General features: G+C 60.4%; 2 protein-coding genes across 2 annotated transcripts in view; both read right to left on the reverse strand.

The window, feature by feature from the left end:
• LOC143682117 (uncharacterized) overlaps nt 1-1,258 on the reverse strand; it is a 3,359-nt gene extending 2,101 nt beyond the window's left edge. Inside the window, exons 1-3 of the mRNA XM_077159085.1 lie at nt 1,208-1,258; nt 976-1,113; nt 16-647 (exon numbers count right to left, since the gene is read on the reverse strand). Coding sequence (XP_077015200.1) covers nt 16-647; nt 976-1,113; nt 1,208-1,258 — 821 coding nt within the window. The remainder of the gene's footprint in view (nt 1-15; nt 648-975; nt 1,114-1,207) is intronic.
• Nucleotides 1-20,507, reverse strand: part of FBRSL1 (fibrosin like 1) — a 74,789-nt gene extending 54,282 nt beyond the window's left edge. Inside the window, 2 exon segments of the mRNA XM_077159518.1 lie at nt 1,519-1,719; nt 20,205-20,507. Of these exon segments, the coding sequence (XP_077015633.1) occupies nt 1,519-1,719; nt 20,205-20,507 (504 nt within the window).
• Between the last annotated feature and the right edge of the window lie 524 nt (nt 20,508-21,031).

Genomic DNA, 21,031 nt, shown 5'->3' on the forward strand with positions numbered 1-21,031 from the left:
GGGCACTGGCCTAACAGTGACCGCAAGGGCCGGCAGCGCTGTCCTGAGGGTGCCCGGCTGGGCTGGCAGCAGAGACATGGCATTTCCAAGGACCGTGTGGGCCAGCAGCGATGCCACAGGGCCAGCAGGGAGCGCAGAGGCCGGCAGAGTGGACAGGGGGTCAGCAGGGAGCGCAGGGGCCGGCAGCGGTGCCACGGCGCCAGGATCGAGTGTAGGCGCCGGCAGTGGTGACATGGGGCCAAGATCGAGCGCAGGCGCCGCCAGCGCTGCCGGGGGCCTGGGAGTGCCCAATGTGGCCGGCAAGGCTGGGTCAGGATAGACCGCTGGGGCCGGCAAAGCTGACCTGGGGCTGGAAGCAGCTGCTGGGGCTTGGAGGGCTGACCTGGGCCCAGAAGTGACCGCCGGGGCCGGCACGGCTGTCTCAGGCCAAGAAGTGACCGCTGGGGCCAGCTGCGCTGACCCAGGAGTGACCGCTGGGGCTGGCAGGGCTGCCCGGGGTCCGGGGGTGCCCGACGGGGCTGGCAGCGCTGACACGGGGCTGGGAGTGACCCTTGGGGTTGGCTGGGCTGGAGCTGCTGCTGGTGCTGGGCTGGGCTGTCCTGGTCCCAGTGGTTGGCTGGGAGAGGCCCCCCTTCTGGGGAGCACACCTGCATGGAAGAAAGAGCACGTGTCCACCCAGGCAGGTGTGCCCACGCCCCGCCCGCCACCCAGCTCCACCCTGAGACATGCTGCCCCACAACAGCAGCCTGACTCCCAACAGAGCTTCAGGCAGGGTCTCAAGACACTGCGCAGAAACCCTCTCTGAAAAGAAGGCAAGGACCCAAGTCCCAGAGGAGGAAAGTAGCTGTGCCTCTGAGCCCCCCAGGAGGGAAAGCCTACAAGGAACAAGTCTCCAACCCCCGCTGCTAGCTGCTCTAACGCCCCCCGCTGGTCCCCGACCTGCTTCTGCCCTGGGCCCCCCGCTCCAGCACCTACAGGCCATCCCGCCAGGCCTGGCAGCTGAGCCCTGCTCCCGGGCCACTCCATCTGAACAGAGTCACACACGTCCCGAGACCACCAGGCCAAGCCCTGACAGCAGCACTGCGAGCCCCCCACGCCCGGACACAGTGGCACCTGAGGGAAGGGGAGGGGAGGCGCGGGTGTGCAGCACAAGGCCCCGCCGCGGCCTGAAATACGCGCTATGTACGGATCACTAGATACCCCAAACTCGGCGGAGCCTGACAGACGCAACGGGCGACGGGGCCGGCCTAGCACCCATGCTGCCTCTGTGCTGTGCTGAGCAGAGGGCTGCGCTGGAAGGCTGGCTCTGGGGCAAGTTGTTGCCCTGGCGGGAGCCTGCCCACCCCTCCCTGCCTACCCCAGCCTCAGGCCCAGCGAGGGCAGCTGTTGCAGGCCCCAAGCTGCATGTGCCCCGTGCCTCAAGCCCGACAACGATGGACGGCACTGTCAGGCAGGCTCCGAGGCCACGGGCGCTGTGCAGGTACTGGCGCCAAGGGGTGGGGAGGGGCTCTGGCTCACCTGCTTGGAGGGCTGCAGCGGGGCCTTCCTCTCCCCCCGGTCGCAGGCGGGCTCCACGTCCTGCTCGGGGCCGCCCGCCTGCAGGGGCCTCCCGTTCTCGCTTGGCTCCACGGACGGGCCGTTTTCTGGCCCCCGCGGCTTCTTGATGAGGCGACGTTCCCATTTCTCCTTCCGCTCGTGTGGTTTTAGGGCCATGTCCTTCTGTAGGGATGAGAAAGGAAGAGCCAGTCAACACAGCCGCACGGCTCTGCCTGTTGGCCCTCCGGTGACTCTGGTGCAGGGAGCAGGCCCACCTCTGGGGCAGGGACCATCTAAGATAGAGGGATAACAGGTCGGACAGGTGGGGATGCATGAGGGGATGCTGGGGAAGTGCAACCAGGACCAGAAGGGAGCCCCAATTTTCGGGACACTGCTCTTCCTGGGGGCCCAGTATGGTGTTTGACACCCACATCCCAGGCCTTGGTCCAGCTTTGGCAAGAAGCAGGGGCTGCACCACCACCCTGGGTACCTGCCCTCCTGGTCAGAGGCCAAGGCTGCCTTTGCTCAGCATGGAAGCCCACCTTGGGGATGTGGCCCCAGCTCAGCAGGTCTGCGGTCACCAGGGACCCTGGCTAGCACACACCCAAAGCCCCGCTGACCCCAGGTTGAGAGCAGATTCTGATGGCCATCCCTCCTGCCTGGCCAGGTAAGCACCTTTGGTCCAGGAGAGACTGGCAAATAGCGGTGGGGAGCAGGACGGGAAAGCCCCCCACCAGGTCCCTCCCCAGAGACCACAAGGGGTAAGGGCAGTGCCTCTCCACCCATGGCCTCCTGGGGCCTAGCCAGCAGCTGTGAGGTGGCCTGTCCCCAGCATTCACCCATGTGTTTAGTGGGTCCACTCAGCACATGTCAGGAAAGACTGAGGCCCCAGCTGGGTGGGGCTGCAGACCCCAAAGCCCCCGGCATGGTAGGGTGACCACCAGAAGACCCATGAGCCGCCATGAACTCCCAGAGCACCTCCACCCCATGCCCTCTCCCCGACTGGGCAAGAAGGAGCAGGTGGCTGCCCCCCATGACATAGTCCTCACCCAGGGGATGCCCACGTCCACCTGGGGAATGCCCACCACACCCCCAAGGCACCTCCGCGGGCTCCAAAGCCTGCACAGCCCCAGGCCCTGTGGGGGCAACAGAGGGGGCACCCCACTCCCTAGCGGACCTCGTGAGCAGGCTGCATCACCACAGACAGACTCAGGCCAGTCACGGGGGAAGGGATGTGGCACAGCTCCACGGCCGCCCAGCCACCTTGGTGGGATGTTCCAGCAGGGGAGGCAGCTGCTCCCAGCAGGAGAGATGGGATGGGCAGGCAGGGCTGGGGATACCTGGCAGGATGCTTATGAGGGGTCAGCCCTCCCTAGAGCCAAAGCAATAGCCCCTGGGGCTGGCCCGGTACATGAGAAGGACAGCGGCTTGCCCAGGTACCAACGGGCGCAGGTGCCACAGGAGGAGTGGGCCAGCCAGCCAAGGTGATATGCAATCAGCATGGAGCTGAGCCTTGTAGGAGGCGATTGTAGAGGGCTGCCGGGCCATGGAGGGGTCTGGGAAAGGGCCTCAGGCAGTGGGGCGGTCCGAGCAAAGGGCCTGCGGTTGAGACACACTGGGGGCAGTTCTGGGCTAACATCAGGCTCAGGGATTGCCTGGGCACAGCCTGAGTAGGCTTCTCCAGGGAAGCACTGCTGCCAGGGCAGGGAAACAGTGTCCTTCCCCGTGCACAGGCCCTCCATGCTGGGGCCATGCCTGCCTCCCTACCGTCTCCTGTCAGGCGCTGTCCCCAGCACCCATGGCCCAGAGCCCCTGAATGCTTCCCTGAGGCCCGAAGCACCCCAAGGCCTCCTTGTTGACAGCCTACCCCCACCTAAGACTACACTGCCCACCCAGCCGGTGGCACTTGGCTATAGGACACCTACCTGGGAGGCCAGCCGCATGTCTCAGTGCCCCTGAACCACTGTCAGAGGCCACAACCAGGGAACTGGACAAGGAGCCCCTGGCTCCAGGCTGCCTCTTGCTTGCAGGGTCCCTGGAAGACCCGAGAGAGCAACGGGGACCAGAGAAGATCGCAGAACACATTGAGGGGGCGGTGGGTTCACACTCGTACTCCCATACTCTCTTCTAGTTGCTCCCTAAGTCTGGGCAGGGAGGGCCCAGGTGAGGTCCCTGGGGTCTCTGCACAGGCCTGGCTCCACCCTGGCCCTGCAACTCCCCCACAGCTCACCCGTGGAAGGAATGTGCTCCCCCACTTCCAGTCCTCCTCAGGACTGGAGACTGGCCTCTACGGCTGCCTCCTAATGTGCCCACTGAGCTCTCCCCAGCCTGGACCCACTAAATGTGCTAGCTGTGCACCCAGGTGTGTGCGCCCCAAATCGCAAACAACTAAGTGAAGTATCGCTCCTTACTGGCCCGTGTATCCCCAGAAGAGCTCGTTTATGAACTGCAAGTGGTTCAGACCCACTGCATCTCCTGTAAACCCATTCTGGTGATTCTTTGCTTAAAGAAAAAAAGTCTCCTGGAAGCCTTACCCCCAGGACCTCAGGGTCCAGCTCCCACACAGCAGGCAGGGTCTCGCAGACCCTCTCCCCAGGCCCTGCACATCCTTAGAGAAGCTACAGAGTAGAGCAGCCAGGGGACTTCTGGGGACCCTGACTGCTACTCGCAGGAGCCCACTGCCTGGAGTCAGGCCCTTCTGGGTGCAGGCGGGGGCAGAGAGGCCTGTGACAAGTGTCTCCAGTCCCAGTTTGGGCTGGTACTTTCCCACTTCCAGGGTCCAAGGAGATGCATGTCCCAAGGCAGACCCCACTCTCCACCCCAAAAGGAAACCTCTGCCTGCTCCTTTCAGGCCACTCAGCTGCTCTGCTCCCACTTCAGGGGCTGGACCCTACATGGGGGCACAAGGGGCAGATGTGGAGGAGGACCCCACCCAGAAGCGTGAGCGCTCGCCCTAAGATGGTGCCCTCGGAGCCTCACCCAATCCCAGGTACCTCCTGATGGCCAGGGTGCTGCCCGCCCACCTCGACCTGCCATGTCTCTGCCTTGGCTGCAGAGTTCCTGTGACATCCCTGATCAGCCCCTCCTTGCTGACAGCCCCACCCGGGCCACTGCAAAACCTTAGCATTGGCTGTTCCCTCAGCCGTAATGCTCTTCCAGTGTGGCACCGCACCCCACCCCCCCAGTCAGACTTCTGCCCAGAGGGGCCGCCCTGCTGTGGTCTCCCACCCCCAGCAATCCCTCCACACCTGCCCCACTCATTTCCCCACAGGACTCGTAACCACCAACCACAGCATGTGTCTTTCCTAAGAACTGTGTGTCTCCCCGCTGGAACGCTCGTCTGTTCTGCTCCCTGCTCTGTCCCTGGCACCTGCAGAGGACATCAAGATGAACAGACGTGCCAGAGGACAGCAGCTGTTCCCTCAGGCTGAGGCAGTCCTGCCCGTGGGCAGTGGGGAGTGGAGGGGCAGGGGCTAGGCAGGGCCAGATGGAGAGGGGACACCAGGGTAGTGGATAGCAGGACCCCTCCCCAGGGACCTCTGGTTGGCACAGCACTGAGACCACCAGAGGGCTGCGTGTGCCTCCCCCACCAAGGAAAGAAAGGCTGCCGCAGGGACAGGCTGGCACCCAGTTGGAGTGGAGGTGGGTGCAGGCTGTGGGCAGGGCCTGGGCCGCACCCCAGGGGAAAGGGGCCGGGCAGCGCCATGTGGTAAAGGGGTGGCCCCCAGACCCTGTGCACCCTGGCGTGCTGCTGTGTAGAGAAGGGTGTGGCCTGAACAGCAGGTTGCAGGAGGATACCACTCAGCCGCCTGACAGGCATCTGCTTGCTTACGGAACATACACAGTGCTCGGCAGACGTCCCACTGTGCCACATCCCTGGCAGCGTCAAAGCCTCAGGAGCCCTCAGACACCTGACCTGCTCCTCACACGGCTGGGCAACAACTGCTGTGAAATCCCTAACTAGATTAACCAGCACGCTGGTGCATGGGTATTTCCAGCTTCCCTGAACATCACTGCCGTGCAGCACCCGCAAAATCCCTACTCATGCTTCAGGAAGCCAACCGTGGAGTTAAAAGCACCTACAACTCAGCGCACACAAACCCCATCTCCCCCAACCAGGGCTGATGCTGCCAGCTCCCACTGTGGCTTGGCCACTTCTGGACCAGGCCCCAAGATCACCTTAACCAGGCCCTGAGTTGAGGGGTCCCAGGTTTGCACACCCTGCAAAGTACCTCAAAGGGTAGGCCAGGAATCCACTCCCCACTGGGGCTGGGAGGCTGTGGGCAGACATGGCAACACTCCTGTGAAGAGACTCCTCCGGCAGCCCTTTGGGCTGGACACATTCCCATGCTTTCAAAAACTCAAGCAAAAGCCTTATGCACTGAGACTGGCCTAGACTAGCCAGTCACATCCAGACCCCCCTGTGTGGGGACCCCACAGCTCTGCTCACGCAGCCTCACTGCTCGCCAGGACACAGGAACTTTCGCCCCAGGACCTTTGCACAGCTCGTTCCCTCTGAGCTCAGTTCCTACCTCCTCAGGGTTTTGGAGTTGAGATCCCTCTCCGGGAGCTTCCCTCAGTCAATCACTCACTCACCCATTCATTTCCTCTCTCCCTCGTTCATTCATTCATTCCCTTCCTCACTTATTACTCACTCAGTCATTCCCTCACTCAATCATTCATTCATTCTCTCTCTTCCTCCCTCCCTTCTTCACACACTGACTCACTCACCCAGCCAAATGCTACTGAGCTCCTACCACTGTCCAGGAACTGTTCAGGCAGAACAGAGTTCCCTGGGTACAATGCAGACACAACCCCAACCCTTGTGGTACGGGCCCTGCATCTGAGTCTACATACTGGGCATCAGGTGGGAGTGGGTGCCACAGAGCAGAGGGTGTGCTGACTGGGGGAGGAGGCGAGAGGCTAGGATGAGCCAGTGGCATCCGAGGAAATGTGCCAGCTGGCGAGGCCTGTGGCCCAGAGAGGCAGGCCACAGTTACTGGCACACACCATATGTGAGTGTGAGCTGAGCCTCCTGTTACTGGCTGTGCTGGTTTGAAAGGAAGTATGCCCCCTAAGAAAAGCCATGTTTTGATATAAATCCCATTTCTTAAAGGTAGAATAATCCATATTCAATACTGTATATTTGAAACTGTAATGAGATCATCTCCCTGGTTGATGTGATTTAGTTAAGAATGGTTGTTAAACTGGATTAGGGGATGACATGTCTCCACCCATGTGAGTGGGTCTTGATTAGTTTCTGAAATCCTATAAAAGAGGAAACATTTTGGAGAATGAGAGATTCAGAGAGAGCAGAGAATGCTGCAGCACCACGAAGCAGAGAGTCTACCAGCCAGTGACCTTTGGAGATGAAGAAGGAAAATGCCTCCCAGGGAGCTTCATGAAATAGGAAGCCAGGAGAGAAAGCTAGCAGATGACGCCATATTTGCCATGTGCCCTTCCAGCTGAGAGAGAAGCCCTGACTGTGTTCGCCATGTGCCGTCTCACTTGAGAGAGAAACCCTGAACTTCATCGGCCTTCTTGAACCAAGGTATCTTTCCCTGGAGGCCTTAGGTTGGACATTTCTATAGACTTGTTTTAATTGGGACATTTTCTTGGCCTTAGATCTGTAAACTAGCAACTCATTAAATTCCCCTTTTTAAAAGCCATTCCATTTCTGGTATATTGCATTCCAGCAGCTAGCAAACTAGAACACTGGCCCACACCATACCCCAGCCCACAGCAGCCAAGTGGGACCGCACTGACCAATGCACCATCGATTCAAGCCTGCACCAGGATCTGGAGTGCATGACCACCGGTTTGGCAGAAAAGCTTTAAGTCCATTTTCGCTTGGGTGCCACAGAGCCCAACTATGCTTTCTTCCCTAAAGCTCCAACTTATTAAAAGGCAATAGATGGGATCTCATGGGCTTCCCTGGGAAACACTCAAGACCTGGCCTGGCACTTCACTCATCAAACTGTGTCTTCATCTGACTGACTCAGCTGGGCTGTGTGGGAAACACAATGTGAGGCCTTGGCAGGGCCGTCTGCACCTGTCTTGGTACAAATCTGTGCTCAGGGTACAACTGTTTGCCAGGCAGGAGGGAGAAGTGGCCAGAGGCGCCAAGGTTTCTCACCTGCAGGAACTGGTGGGCACTAGCCTGTGTGGCCTGGGAGGGGAGAAGGCACAGTCTGTGGGCACCTGCTGCTGTGCCTAAGGGCAAGGATGGCCAGGACAAGAGATGGGGGCTCTTCAAGCAACCTTCCAAGGACCCTGAAGGCCTCAGGGTAGGCCAAAGGACAGCCACACCACAGCAGCTGCCCCACAGCCCACTGTCAGCCGGGAGCCTTCAGATGCCCCTCCTGCCCCCACACAAGGTAGCTGAGACCTCAGCTTCCTCGGTGTCCTCAAACCTGGGCATCTTTGCTTCTGCTCCTGCAGTGGGCGCCCTCCCAAGACCAAGGGTGCTCCTGATTGTCCAACAGGCTTGGGTGGCAATGATGGAAAGGGGCAGTCTCAGAATAGCATGCATGACACGTGCCCATCCCTCAGAGCCTTCCCTCCGGCAGGACGCAGCACAATGCCATGTGTACCTGCATAAGGGGATCACGTCCAGGGCAGGGGCCCCTGTGCACACAGCACTGCTGGGGAGCTCATCCACGGCCCCATCCTCCCTCCAGAGGCCCTCCACAGGCTGATCTGGGGGCAGCAGAAGGGTCGCTTCATTCTGTCTTGCTTTTGCCGCCATCGCCAGGCCAGGCTGGTCTCACACGCAACTCCTGCTGCCCAGACACCAGCACTGCCCAACTTCTGGCCCTTCTGAGACCCCTCCCACCTGTCAACTGCTGACACCCGGGGAAGTGCCCAGAGCATGTGGACCCGGAAGGGCATGCCGCGTCACCTGTGTGTCAAGAGCAGCCTCCGTCTCTCTTTACAGCCTGAGTTGTGTCCATGGCCCACCGCCCTTCCCCAGCCCTGGGGCCTGCACAGATGCTGCTCGGCAGCACACAGGAAGCCACCGGGGAGCCAGAGCCTGGCCCTTGGGGGAACAAGGGACCCAAGCCAAGGGCACCCTTTCCTTGTTCGCTGCTCCCCAGTACCCATGCCCTCTTGCCCGAGTTTCACCCCCTCACAATCTGAGGGGGAAAAAAGGGACAGCGCCAGCAGCCAGGGTGTCCAAGAGTAAAGACACAGGATGGAGGGTTGTGTGTGTCTGGGTGGGGCCTCACGGTGCTGCCAGGCTGACACTCTCTCAGTGTTGGCCCCTGCACAGATGGGGAGACTGAGGGCCTGGCAGACACGTATGCTCCAGAGCCACACAGCAAGGAGAAAGAGGTTGAGACAGGACTCTAACCCAGCACTGGCAGCACTGCTCGTGCCCTTCACTGTTAGATGGAAGACAGCCAAAACAGGACAGAAGGATGGAGCAGGAAGACAGGACACACAGCAATCCCTCTGAAGAAAGCTAGGGAGAAGAGCCAGGGACAGGTGCCTGGGCAGGGACAGCAGATGGGAAGGCCCCAAGGCAGCAAGGCGAGGGTGGCAGTGGGCAGCTGGGCCCTGTGGGGACTGGATGGTCCAGGAGGAAACATGGACTTTACTAGTGGGGACAGGATGACCCCAAGGACCTGGCAGGAGGGCTGCTCTTTCTGCTCCTTGCATAGACTAGCTCCGACAAGCCCCTCAGACTGACCAGGCGAGGGGGGACCCACCTCCTGCCCTCACCGTGGGTCCAGCTGTGGATACGCTGACCTCGGGGAATGTGGTATTACCTCTTGGGCTCCTCCTTGCCACTCTACCTAGTGGTCCCGGGAGCACAGGCATGTGGCCCTGGGACAGGTTCAGGGAGGGGCAGCACCTCCCCCAGACCATCCCCCACCTGCCAGGGGACTGGACCCACAATGGGGCAGCCCAGGCCACTACTGGCCCCAGCCCCGCCAGTGCCCAGGGCCAGTGGGGAATCCCCCCATCCACATCTGCCCCTGGAGCACCTGCTTCTCCACCTGTTGGTCCGGGAACCCCAGAGAACGTGGCACACCCCGGCACTGTCCTGAACCAGGGGGGCCTAGGGAAATGCCATGGCCTCTTGGGGCTTCAGCATCCACCATCTGAAAGTCTCAGCCTGTGACAGCATCACCCCAGAAGTGCACCTTTCCAAGGTGCCGGGAAGAGGACGTGCATGCCCTGGGCAGCATGCTCAGAGCAGAGCTGGCAGGCTGCAGGCTCATCAGCAGTAACATGGAGCTGATCCAGGTTGTAAGGAGCAGCACGGAGAAACCGGGGTGGGGGTGGAGGGATAGGAGCAGCAAGCAGTAGGCCTCTGAGCAGAGGCAGGAAGGACAGCAGCAGTGGGTGGGGTCACTGTGGTTCCAGAAGGACTCATTAACAGGACCCACACCCCTGGACTGAGGATAGGCTGCAGGAGGCAGGGGCTGCTTGTCATGTGCCAGATTTGGGGTGAGGGGAGGTCATGGCCAGGTCTCACCCTGCTCTGCCACCAAGTGCTGTGCAAACTCTTCACCCTGTAAATGAGACATGGGCTCGGATGGGTGCCTTGAGCCAGTCTGCAGGCAGGGAGGAATGCCTGAGCACAGCTGTGCCACTGCTGCCACTGTCACTGCCCATGCCAGAACCCCAGCGGGCCCAAGCACCCGGACTCAACCTCTGACTTCCAACCCCTCTCTAGAATGGGATATGGTCTCTGCTGACACCCACCCCCTCCAAGGTCCTGATTCCACTTTTCCTATGAGCCCGACTGGCTGGACTGGCAGTGCCCACTAACCTCATGGCCCTAGGAAGGAGAGGGCGGGGCATGAAACATTCTGGCATGCCACGTCTGTGGGACCCCTTGGCCGGGACATGGGGCCCATTCCCATAGGATCTCAGGACACAGAGGGTACTTTCAGAGCACAGGTCTCCCTGGACTTTCTGTTCAGGGTCCCCAGACAAGCACAGGTACACACACAGATACACACAGGACGCTTGGCTGTCTGCCCGGGAGAGGCCGGCATAGCCGCCCACACCGCCCAGTGCTCCTCACAGCCAGGATCTCAAAAGTAACTCTGCCCAAATACAGGCTTTGGGACAGAAAGTGGGTAAAGAGTCCCCAGCGAGCAGAGGGAGGCTGATCACTTAGTTGGCTTGTGTCCTTCTCGAGCTGCTTGGGCAAACTGTACTAGAACCAAACACTGTGCTGAAACTAAACACCACCTGTGCCCCAAGCCCACCAAGGAGAAAGGCTTTCCCTGACCTGTGACCTGTGTCCCAGGTGCCGCAGCCAGCTCCCACCTGCCTTTTACGACCCCCCACTCCGGCATCCCTCTGTTCTTCAAACGCCCAGGACGTCCAGACAACTGGACAGGACATTCCAAGACAGCACCTTCCCCACCAACTCTGGTAAAGGGGCCAGAGTCCCTGCATGCTCCTGAAAGAATGACCGGCAGCCCTGGAGGAGTGGGCCAGGCTACACGCAACCACATGGCCTAGCCTGGCAAATTCCCAAGTGATAGCAGAAAGACTGCAGGCAGAGAGCGGGCAGCTGAGTGGTGTCCTCCAGCAGCACATATCTGCTGGATAGTTTCTGAGCTGAGGGGCCCAGGAAGCACGGCGCTAAGGTTCCCCAATGGAGCAGGGGTGGGCACGGGACAGGCCCCATGGTCAGCTCCCAGCTGCAGGCGGCACTCCTGGGATGACGCGCCCCAAGCTGCCCACCTGTATGGCTTGCTAACACTAGCAGAGCCTGGGCAAGGCACTGAAGGGTTTGCTGCTGGGGGTCCCACAGCATGAGGGAGGGGTTGCCCTGCAGCCGGCCCCTTGGTCTTCAGCAAATAACCACCTCCAGAACTCCCAGGACACAACGACCCCCACCCTCGGCCACAAGTCCAGACCACCTGGGCAACTCACACCCGCCCAATTACATAGGCCTCTCCAGACGCTCTGAGATCAAAAGGCAGACCACAAAGCAGGGGCTGTCATGGGACCGCAGAGCCCCTGGGTCAGGGTTTAATGCACAGTGTGTCGGGGAGTCGGTGGCAGGGCCATACCTGGGCATATGGGGAGACCAGAACAGCCTGGCCCAGGACACGTTTGTGCAGAGGTGCCTGCTTGCAGGTATGCCCTGACTTCCCGCCTGCCACGTCCCTGTGCATCCCACAGCACAGGGTAGGGACGCTGAGCGGCCAATGGTAAGTCTCTCATCCCACCTGTGTGGGCTCTGGCAAGACCAAGGGGTGGGCAGTAGACGAGTCCCCAGGAGCCTGCCCTGCAGCTCTGGGCCCTGCTGCCAGTGGCCCTGAGGTCTCATCTGTCCCCAGGGGTCTCGTGACAGCATGTGTGGGCATCTGAGTGTGCAGTATGTGTGTGGGAGCACACCGCAGAGGGCCCGTGTGGGAAAGGCTCCACTCAGATTTCACTGGGCCAGTGCCTGGCCACAATTCCAGCCTGGGGCCACCGGGTACCCACCTCAGCACAGGTAGGTGGCCAGGAACAAGGAAAGGCGACCTAGGCCTGAGGGTGTCCAGAACATGTTGGACATGACACCACAGGCTGATGGTGAGGATCAGGACAGAGAGGACAGGATGTGAGGCTGGGGAGAGGAAGGGTCCCACCTTGTGTGTCACGGCTGGCCAGTTTGGGGTGTGGGGGAGGCCCTGGGGACAGGCGTGAGGCTGGGCTCTGCTTGCACAGGCTCTGACCCCAAGCAGACGAGTGCACCCCCACCTCCAGGTGCTGCTTCCCCTGCAGCAAGACATGTGCCAGGTTCCCCTAGCTCCCTGACAGGTCAGGGGCCCTCTAGACACCCCAAAGGCTGCTACATCTGAGTCCATCTGGCTCCACGCTTTCCTTCCTACCCACCTCCCATGCCCCAGAGAGGAAGGATTCTGGGCCACAGGCTAGCCACCTGTGAGGTGGACCATGACACCAGAACACCAGAGCCCACCCCAAGCTTTCAGAGAAGGAGATGATTCTCTTGTCGTCTGATTATTCCAGAGCACAAGAGGAGACCAGGGTCCCCAGTCAAGATGCAGCAGCAGCACACACTGGACAAGTGCAGACCAGCCTCACCAGGAACCCCAGCCGCAACCCGAGGAGCTCCGTGGGGTGAAGTGCCGCGGGGACAGTGGGGCTCCCCCCAGGGATCCACAGGCAGCACAACACACACCGGGCAGACCCTCTAGGTGGCGGCGTGCTCGAGGGGCACAGATGCACTCTGTGCGGGCGAGTGGGAGACACCAATGCCTGCTCTGAGACTGGGCCTGGAGGGCCTTCCCGTCAAGACAAGGATCATCTGTGTGGCACCAACAGGCGTGCCAGCTGAGGCGACAAGGGGCGCCCTGAGGAAGGAAAAGAGAGACAGCAAGCAGCTCCCTCGACTCACCTGTGTGGGGAGTTCCAGGGGGACAGTCAATTACCCGGATGCAAATACAGGGCAGGAAAGACTGCTTGTACAGGCAGCAATGACTGCTGAGAAAACGCAAGGAAATGACGCTGCTGCTGGTGACAGGGACGTGGAAGAGGATAGGATGTGAAGGAGCAGCAGCCAGCAGGGAGGCGGTCTCCCCGGCAGGGCAACAGCAGGTCAGTGGCTATGCTGTTCTCTGGGGTGCCTGTCACGTAAATGCCAGCACCCTGAGCGGGCACAGGCCTGTGCTCTCAGGTTGGGCAGACATGCCCGTGCCCTCGTGGATGGCAGGGGCAACGGCACAGCCTGCCAGGTCAATGGAAGCAGAGGCCTCAGCTTCGCCTTTGTGGGGAGTGGGAATGTAAGCGACAAGACCGGAGTGGTCAGGAGGGTAGGGAGTGTGGGCTGTAGGGTGCCTGGACAGACCTGGGATTTCACTGAAGGAGCTGGGGATGCTGAAGAGGGGCCCAAGGCTGCCAGGAGTGTGTTCACAGCAGGGCAGGACAAGGACAGAAAAAAACAGAGGGAAAGAACCCCTATGCACATACACAGACACAGTGCTTTACACACAAGCCCAGGCCAGAGCACACACGTGTGCACACGCATGAGACCAGCCACCCAGACTCTTCCCCATGTGGCACTACTGCCCACAGGCTTGACATAGCCCCCCACGCCCATCCCCAGGCCGGCTGCTCCCTGATTCAGTGCAGCTGCTAACCCTACCGCCTGCCTGCTCGTTGCTTGCTCCCACGCCCAGCCTCTGTGGGTCCCAGGGCCAGGCCTGGGGGGGTGCGAAAGGGTGGGGCTGACTACAGGAAACATCCCGGTATCAGCTCACTCAAATGTGCCCTCACGGCAGCACGCCGAGCTGGACACAGATTATACATGACCAGATTAATGTAGAGGGTGAGGCATGCATGCAGAGGCAGAGGCCGAGGTCTGGGAAGCAGGAGGCAGGCATGGGGTGTGCGCCAGGCCCACATTCCGGGGCTCTCCCAAAAGTGTGGGCCAACAGGAGCCCATGCTGAAGTGCGGCAGAGTTCACCTGTGTGGGTGGTGGCCCTGGGTAAGTCCACATAGACACGCTGGGCAGCCGCCATGCAGGGTCGTTCCCACAACTGCCAAGGGCGCCTGGGCATGACAGGATTATGAGTTGTGACAGGGGTGGGCGAGACGACTGGACGGCACCAGCAAGGTGCACAGAGCCATGCTAGGAAACGACTTGGCACGCTGCGCCTAGTACAAGGGGGTGGGAGTGACCACCCAGATGGGCTCACGGGCTCTGGGGGAGCCCCCTTTGCAGGTGGGGCAGGTGGGGAGGGGCTAATGGACCGGTCTCCCTCTCTGGATGACACTGACAGAGGGAGACCCACTTGCAGGCCGCGCTGCTGAGACCCTGCCTTCCACAGGTACAGAAGAGGTAGTGGTCTGGGTGACACAGACCCTCTCCCTGCCTGCCCCCAAACTCCAAGCCTGGGGCCTACTGACTGGCCATGGGCAGTTGGGGAGGGGAAAGTTGACAGATTTGGGAAACAAAGAGAAACCCTGAAATGTGAGCCCAGGGTGGCTACAGGAAATCCGTTCAGTTCCACAAATGTGACCAGGCCGAAGGGTGTCAGGCCGAAGGGGCACACCCTAGGTCACAGGGCACAGGTGCTGGCAGGAGTGCAGCCCAGAGATGCAGACTCGGTAGTCTGTCTGTCTGCATATCTGCAGTGACCTCAGCTGCTATGCAACCCAGAAGCCAGAGAACCACCGGGCAGCAGACACAGACCACAGCCCCCAGGCCCACGAACCATTAGCCACTTGCACACAACCCGGGACAGAGGTGACAAGGCAGGTCCCGGACCTGACTCGGCAGACCAGCATGTGCTGTGCAGCATGGGCGGGGCAGAGCACAAGTGCTGTCCCCAGGCAGGCCCCAAGCTGTCGGCCAGGAAAAGGCATTCTGACCAGACGTCCCCAAGACCTCAGGGACTTTAAAGGGAAATGCTCAACAGCAAGGGTTCAAAAAGGCTGAGCTGGAACGTGGACAAAAATGTGCTGTCTCGTGACCCAGGTACTGAGGCCTTGAGAGGGACAGGGAAGGAGCCGGGGGTCTGGGGGAGGCCCAGCCCTGCAGGAAGCTGTGCCCCAGCCTCCTCGCCCCCAGAACAGACGAGGGGGAGGGAAGGGAGAGGGCCCGGAAATGAAGCCTGTGGCAGTACCTCCCTCACAAGGGCCTTATGCAGCCTGGGGACTCCTGGGGACTCCTGGGGACTCGCCCCCCCCCCCCCCCACCGTCACCTTCAATTCACAAAGCTGCTGTGGCCCAGGGTGCCGAAGGAGCCAGGGCGGCTTTGCTTTCCACACACTGGCTGCCACCCCAGAAGGAGGGCAAACAAGGGCCAAAACAGCCTGGGCAGCCAAATACCATCCCAGGCCCGAGTAGGCCTGTCCTGAGACAGCAGGACCTGTGCCAAACTCCTGGATGTGGCCCATGGGCCTGCACACGCCCTTGTCACTACCACCGCAGCCTGAAGCACATATGCCTAGCCCCAGAGGGCCCAGGCAGCTGCTGGGGAAAGCACAGCTGCTTTCTGCTCAAATCCGCCTGAGTTATTCAATCACAGCTTGTCCCAGGTGACTGTGGAGGGCATATGTGTGGAGGTGGGCACATCGGGCTCTGGGTGTGGGTTTTGTGGATTATCGAACCGATGCGTGTTGATTTGAGGAAACACAGAAAACTGACAAAAGCCACAAAAAGGAGCTGCCTGTCTCTGCCATCACTACGCTGGGCCTTCTCCTGCCTGTACAGCTGCACACGCCCCAGAGCACACACAGGCGCCAACGAGCCTCTCCTCCAGGGTGAGAACAGGGGCACCAGCACACACGCCTGCCTTGGGCTCTCCCTGCACAAACACGCTCCAGAAAGATCAACGACCTGCACAAGTTGAGAGGTCTAGGCACAAGGGAAAAGTGTGGACATGAAACTTTTCAGCGTATTACTTTTCACAGGTCTAGACTTTTGAACCACCTTAGAGTTTGCTATTCAGAAAGGTAAACTAACAACAAAAAACCTCACACAGATGCCAGATCGGGTCCTGCCTGTCACAAGCTAGCAGAAACCCCAAGAAGAGGGCACAGCCATGCTCCCACTTTGCAAATGAGAACCCAGTTCTGGGCCCGAGCTCAGTTCCAGCCCCAACCAGGTGGTCAGGGCACTGGTCTCGACTCCACTAGGAAACCAGGTATCCCCCTGAGCCTACGCACACAGGGCTTCTGAGAGGGCAGCCTCCAATGGGCCCTTCTGGCCAGTTGCAGGTTGGGAACCCCAGTCTCTTGGGAGCCACAGCTGGACATGCCTTCTTCCCCCATGCTCTGGCAATAGCCCCTGCAAGGAGATGAGCCATGTCCTGGACACTTTCGTCAGGGCCTCCCTCAGTGCCACACAGCCCCCAATTCCCTCCACCCCCAGCAGAGGAGCAAGCCCCTCCTCCCCCAAGTCCCTGGCACTGTGTGTCCTGCCAGGCTGCTGTGAAACTCTGTCATGAACACAAGCATCATACAGTCAGGGTGGGGCTGGGCCTGAGCCGCTTCCCATAGGGCTGGTCTCAGTGGGACGTGGGTTTGAGTTTATAAAAGGTAAAGGCAAGAGCAGATGGTTGAAGAAGTCCCTTGTCTGGAGGTCTGGGGGCAGGGAAGCAGCTGTGAGCTTGGCCACTGGGAGCCAGCTGCTCTCACCTGGGGGCTGGGTCCTGGAAGCAGGAGCTGGAGACCTGAATGCAACTTCCCAACTAGCCCTCCCGAGCTCACTAAACCAAAGGCAATTCACCAGCTCCCAGGAACGAGGAAGGGTCACCACGGTCCATACTTGCTTGTGTGGCCCCAACTTCCAGCTGTGTATCCCTCAGAAGCTCAAGGAAACAGGGGCGGCTGCTGGGTCAAAAGAACGGGGACACCTGAGCACACCCAATGCTCCACCTGACCAGATGACAGGACAGTCAGCCCAACTCCAGCCAGCAGGCACAGCCCAGGAGGGCGGCCAGCTGAAGATAGCTCATGGGAGAGGGCCTGGGCAGCCACTGACACCCGGCTTGGCCCCACAGGCTGCTGGTTCAGGGCCGTCCGTCACGGCTGCTCAGCCTTCCAACAACCACAGAGACCCTATGCCATCCCGCCTGGTGGGAAGGAGGCTGGCAGAGCGTAGTCCACATACCTCGCCATGCGCCCGCTCTCCTGGGTGATAGCACCGGTGTGTGGGGCTGGCTGGCCAAGTCACTGATCACTACTGCCACCCAGAAGCATGAGGTCCAACCACTTACTTTGATTTCCCAAAAGAAGCAGATCATTTTACAACTTTTAAGTACTGGCAACTATTTTAATTGTTTGAAAACTCTATATGGGCAAAAGCAAAAACAATCAGACACATACCAAAACACCCATCCTGTAGTTCAATGACTATCTGTGGGCACATATGACCCCCCAAACCAAGGATGGTATGTCAGGAAAAAGAATTAGAAGAAAGGAAGCTGGTAGAGTGGAGCTCAGGAATTTCCATCTCTGGGGCAGGACATGGAGGAGTCCAGCCAGGGCACTCTGTGCAGGACCATCCCAGAGGCAACTCACGGAAGAGCCTTCCAGGAGCAGAGTCTGGGGCTGGGCACACCTCGGGGCCTGGTAGTGTGGGCAGAGCTGCAAGGGTGGGGTAGGAGCTCAGGCAGATGGGTGCCATGCCAACGTCACAGCCTATGCAGAGGCCATAGGATAGCGTGTGCACTGGACATCCACATCTCCTGCGCCCCATCCTTCCGACCCTGCAGTCTTCACAACACACACACATCATGCACAATCTGTAAGTCTGGAGTCTGACTGCTTAGTGCCAATGGCTGCAGGGGCTTAGTGGGTTTCTCCGACAAGATCATCACCTCCCCAAGGACAAGAGCTCTGGATATGTATTCTCTCAGATGTGAGGGGCCTTGAAGATGACCAGCAGGCCCCTGCCTGGTGCCTCAGCAACCCCATCTGTAGAATGGGGTCACTTTCAGCCAGCTTAGAGCAATGCCCGGTGGAGAAGAAGCATTTAAAAAACACTGGTTATTACTACAACATGATTATGAGTTATCTGAACCTTGGTGAAACACAACACTTCAGCAAGGAACGAGGCCGAACAGGATGATGGCCCTAGGCCTGGTACTTTCCAAAGCAGGAACTGCAAGCGCAGGATGGTGTGCCTAAGGGGAGCTGGCTGGGCAAGGGCCGTGGTAAGACACGGCAGCAGAGCGGCGCTCTGTCTCCCTGGGACTTGGCCCTGACTGGGCTTAGCCCATGGGCGTGCCCCAGACGTGAGGCTGTACTTTCTGGGCGAGGCCCCAGCTCGAGATCCCACAACTCAGGCCCGCCACCTCCAGCTCAGCCAGCAGTGACCCCGCTGGAGAGGTTGCACACCCCAACAACTGAGGTCCAGTTCTGGCTACGCCACTGCCAGCTGACAACCTCTGTCATGTGGCTTAGCCCCTGCACACCAGTTTCTCCTCTCACTCATTCATTCACTCTGCAAACATCTATGCACACTGCCTACTTGCCACACTTGGTCTGGAACTCTGGGGGTCCCCTCAAGGAATACATAAGACAGACAAGTTCCTGTGAGGGCGTGCACCAAAACAGATGGAAAAATACACAAAAGCATTTCAGAGAGCAGAAACTGGCATGTGGGAAAGTGAACGGAGTAATACGGTAGCCACAGGAAAAGGGCCCGCTTCAGACAGGGATCATGGGGGGCTTTTTGGAGGAAGTGGCATGTGTGCTGAGACCTGATGGGCCAAGCAAGATCCAGGCAGAGGGACCAGCAGGTACAGCTGGCTGATGTGCTAGAACAGAGGGGTGGGGGTGGGGGGACAGGAATGCTTATGCACAGCAGGCAGACTGGGGCAAGCAAGGCCTTAGAGGCCCCAGTTAAGGGCTGTCCCCCATCTGGAAAGGGGGACATGGAACTTCGTGAGCTGCAGGACACTAAGCAGAGAACCTGGCCAGGAATAAATGTTCCATAAACCCACTATCATCATTATTAAGCAGAAAAGCAGCCCTGAAGATGTTCACCTCCAATACAGTGATCTTAGAGTCTTACTTGGGGGTCCCTGTGCTATCTCAGACCCACCTTACATCCCCGCTTCCAGATGCCCTGCCTCTACCATTCCATCTGCCTAGGGTAAAGGGCAGCTGACCTGTTTCGGGGAGACGCCACTGTCTAGGCACCAGCCCCCTGGACCCTCAGGCTCTCTACAGACCCTGGCAGACCCCAAAGTGTGGATGTGAACTTGAGGAGATCCACTTCAAGGAGCTGCGGGGACCTTTCTCCCCTTTTCCCAGTGCTCAGCCTGTGGCTGGGAGTCCAGGTCAGAGACCCCGGGACCTGGGAAAAGAGAGAGGCCACAAGTGGGCAGATCCTTGGGGCCTAGAGCCCCTTAGACACAGGTCCCCAAATCAAGTGCTGTGCCCGGTTGGAGGCCTCCAGGCTCCTGGGGGGCTGGCTAAGGCTCACAAGGCCCTTGCAAGGCCTGGCCAGCTTTTCTACCTCTGCCGGGTCCTGGGAAAGCAACAGTCACAGCAAGGCTGGCCCACACACCCCAAAAGCCCACTCTCTTGCTGTATTTCATTTCCTTCTCTACTCACTCGGGTTTGGGCAAGAAGGGCTTTATTTGCTCAGTAAATACTGTCTGTGATAACTAAGCCAGAAAGGCAATATTTTTTGCTAACCTATTAAACAGACAGCAAACAGCAGTGAACAAGAGGTGTCTTAGAGCCAACTCCCCTTCTCCCTGAATAAATAAAAACCTTGGGGAGGGGGGAACAGTGGAGAATCCCGAAGTATCCCTTTTATCACCACCTCCAGACAAAATCCAGCACTGTCCATCTCTCTAGCACATCCTAAGACGAATAGAGTGATATTTCCGCAACAGAAACAACTCAAAAAAGGTCAACTGTGAAGCCAGACAGCCCACTTCTCAGTGTAATTTAGAGGTTTTTTTCCCCCACAGACCAAGACACACAACTGCCCCGAAGTTGAATCCCACATAAGGCTAACGCTGGGCAGACGCTGTTCCTTGCCAAGGCCAGAGGGTCCGTGAACGACAGGGATCCCCCTCGGGCGCCCTCCGCCAAGGCCAACACTCGCATTTCCAGGGCGCCCAGGGCCCGCGGCCCAACTCCGGTAGCCGCGCTCAGCTCCCCGGGCAGCCCCTGCTTGGTGGGGTGGGCGTGGGACCCGTCGGGAGCCCCGCGCGCCTACCTCCAGGGCCTCCAGGGTGCTGAAGCTGGCGATGGCGAAGCCGTCGATGAGCTCCTCCTCCTGCGAGCTGGACTCACGGCGGCGGCGGCGCGGGGGGCGCGCGGCGCGGGGAGCCGGGGCGGTGGCGGTTCGAGCCGGCGCGCAGTTGTGGCTCGTGTTCTCCTTGCCGGGACTCGGCTCGGGCTCGTCGCCCGACGACGGGCTGTGGTTGCGGGCGTCGCGGGCCGCAGCCGCCGCTTCCCGGCGCCTCACGCGGTCTCGCTGCGCGCGCGAGCGCCGGCTCTGGCGGGTCTTGGCCTCCATGGCCGCAGGCGAGCCCGGGGCACCGGTGACCTTGGCGCGCAGGCTCCGCGGGCCGGACCGCCCCCTCCTCGGACTCCTCGGGCTACGCGACGCCGCCGAGCTCCGTGCGCCCCGCGCGGGCTCGGCCTCCGGCCCTGGGCGGCGGGCGGCGGGAGCGCGGGGCCGGACTAGGCATGCCCGGGCGGGGCGGGACGCGGGCAAACTCACGCGCCGGGGACCTGCGGACGGCCCCGGGTCCGGCTCGGCCTGTGAGCCCCGGGCCGGGCTGACGGGCGCATCGGCGGGGCTGGGCCAGCGCTCAGCGGCCCTCGGCCGCCCGCCCGGGGGCCCGCCCCATGCGCAGCGGGCGGGTGGGCCGGTGGGGCCCGCCCGGGGAGGCTGGCGCGGCGGACGGGACGCTTGGGCCCGCGCACTCGTGAGGAGACAGTGGCAGCGGCGGCAGCCCGAGCAGATAACAACTGACGTACTTCCGCCCAGCCGTGTGACCACAGGAAGTGAGCCGCTTCGGAGGCGACGGCACGGGG

This window comes from Tamandua tetradactyla, chromosome 5 (assembly GCF_023851605.1).
Source record: "Tamandua tetradactyla isolate mTamTet1 chromosome 5, mTamTet1.pri, whole genome shotgun sequence".
Lineage (NCBI taxonomy): Eukaryota > Metazoa > Chordata > Mammalia > Pilosa > Myrmecophagidae > Tamandua > Tamandua tetradactyla.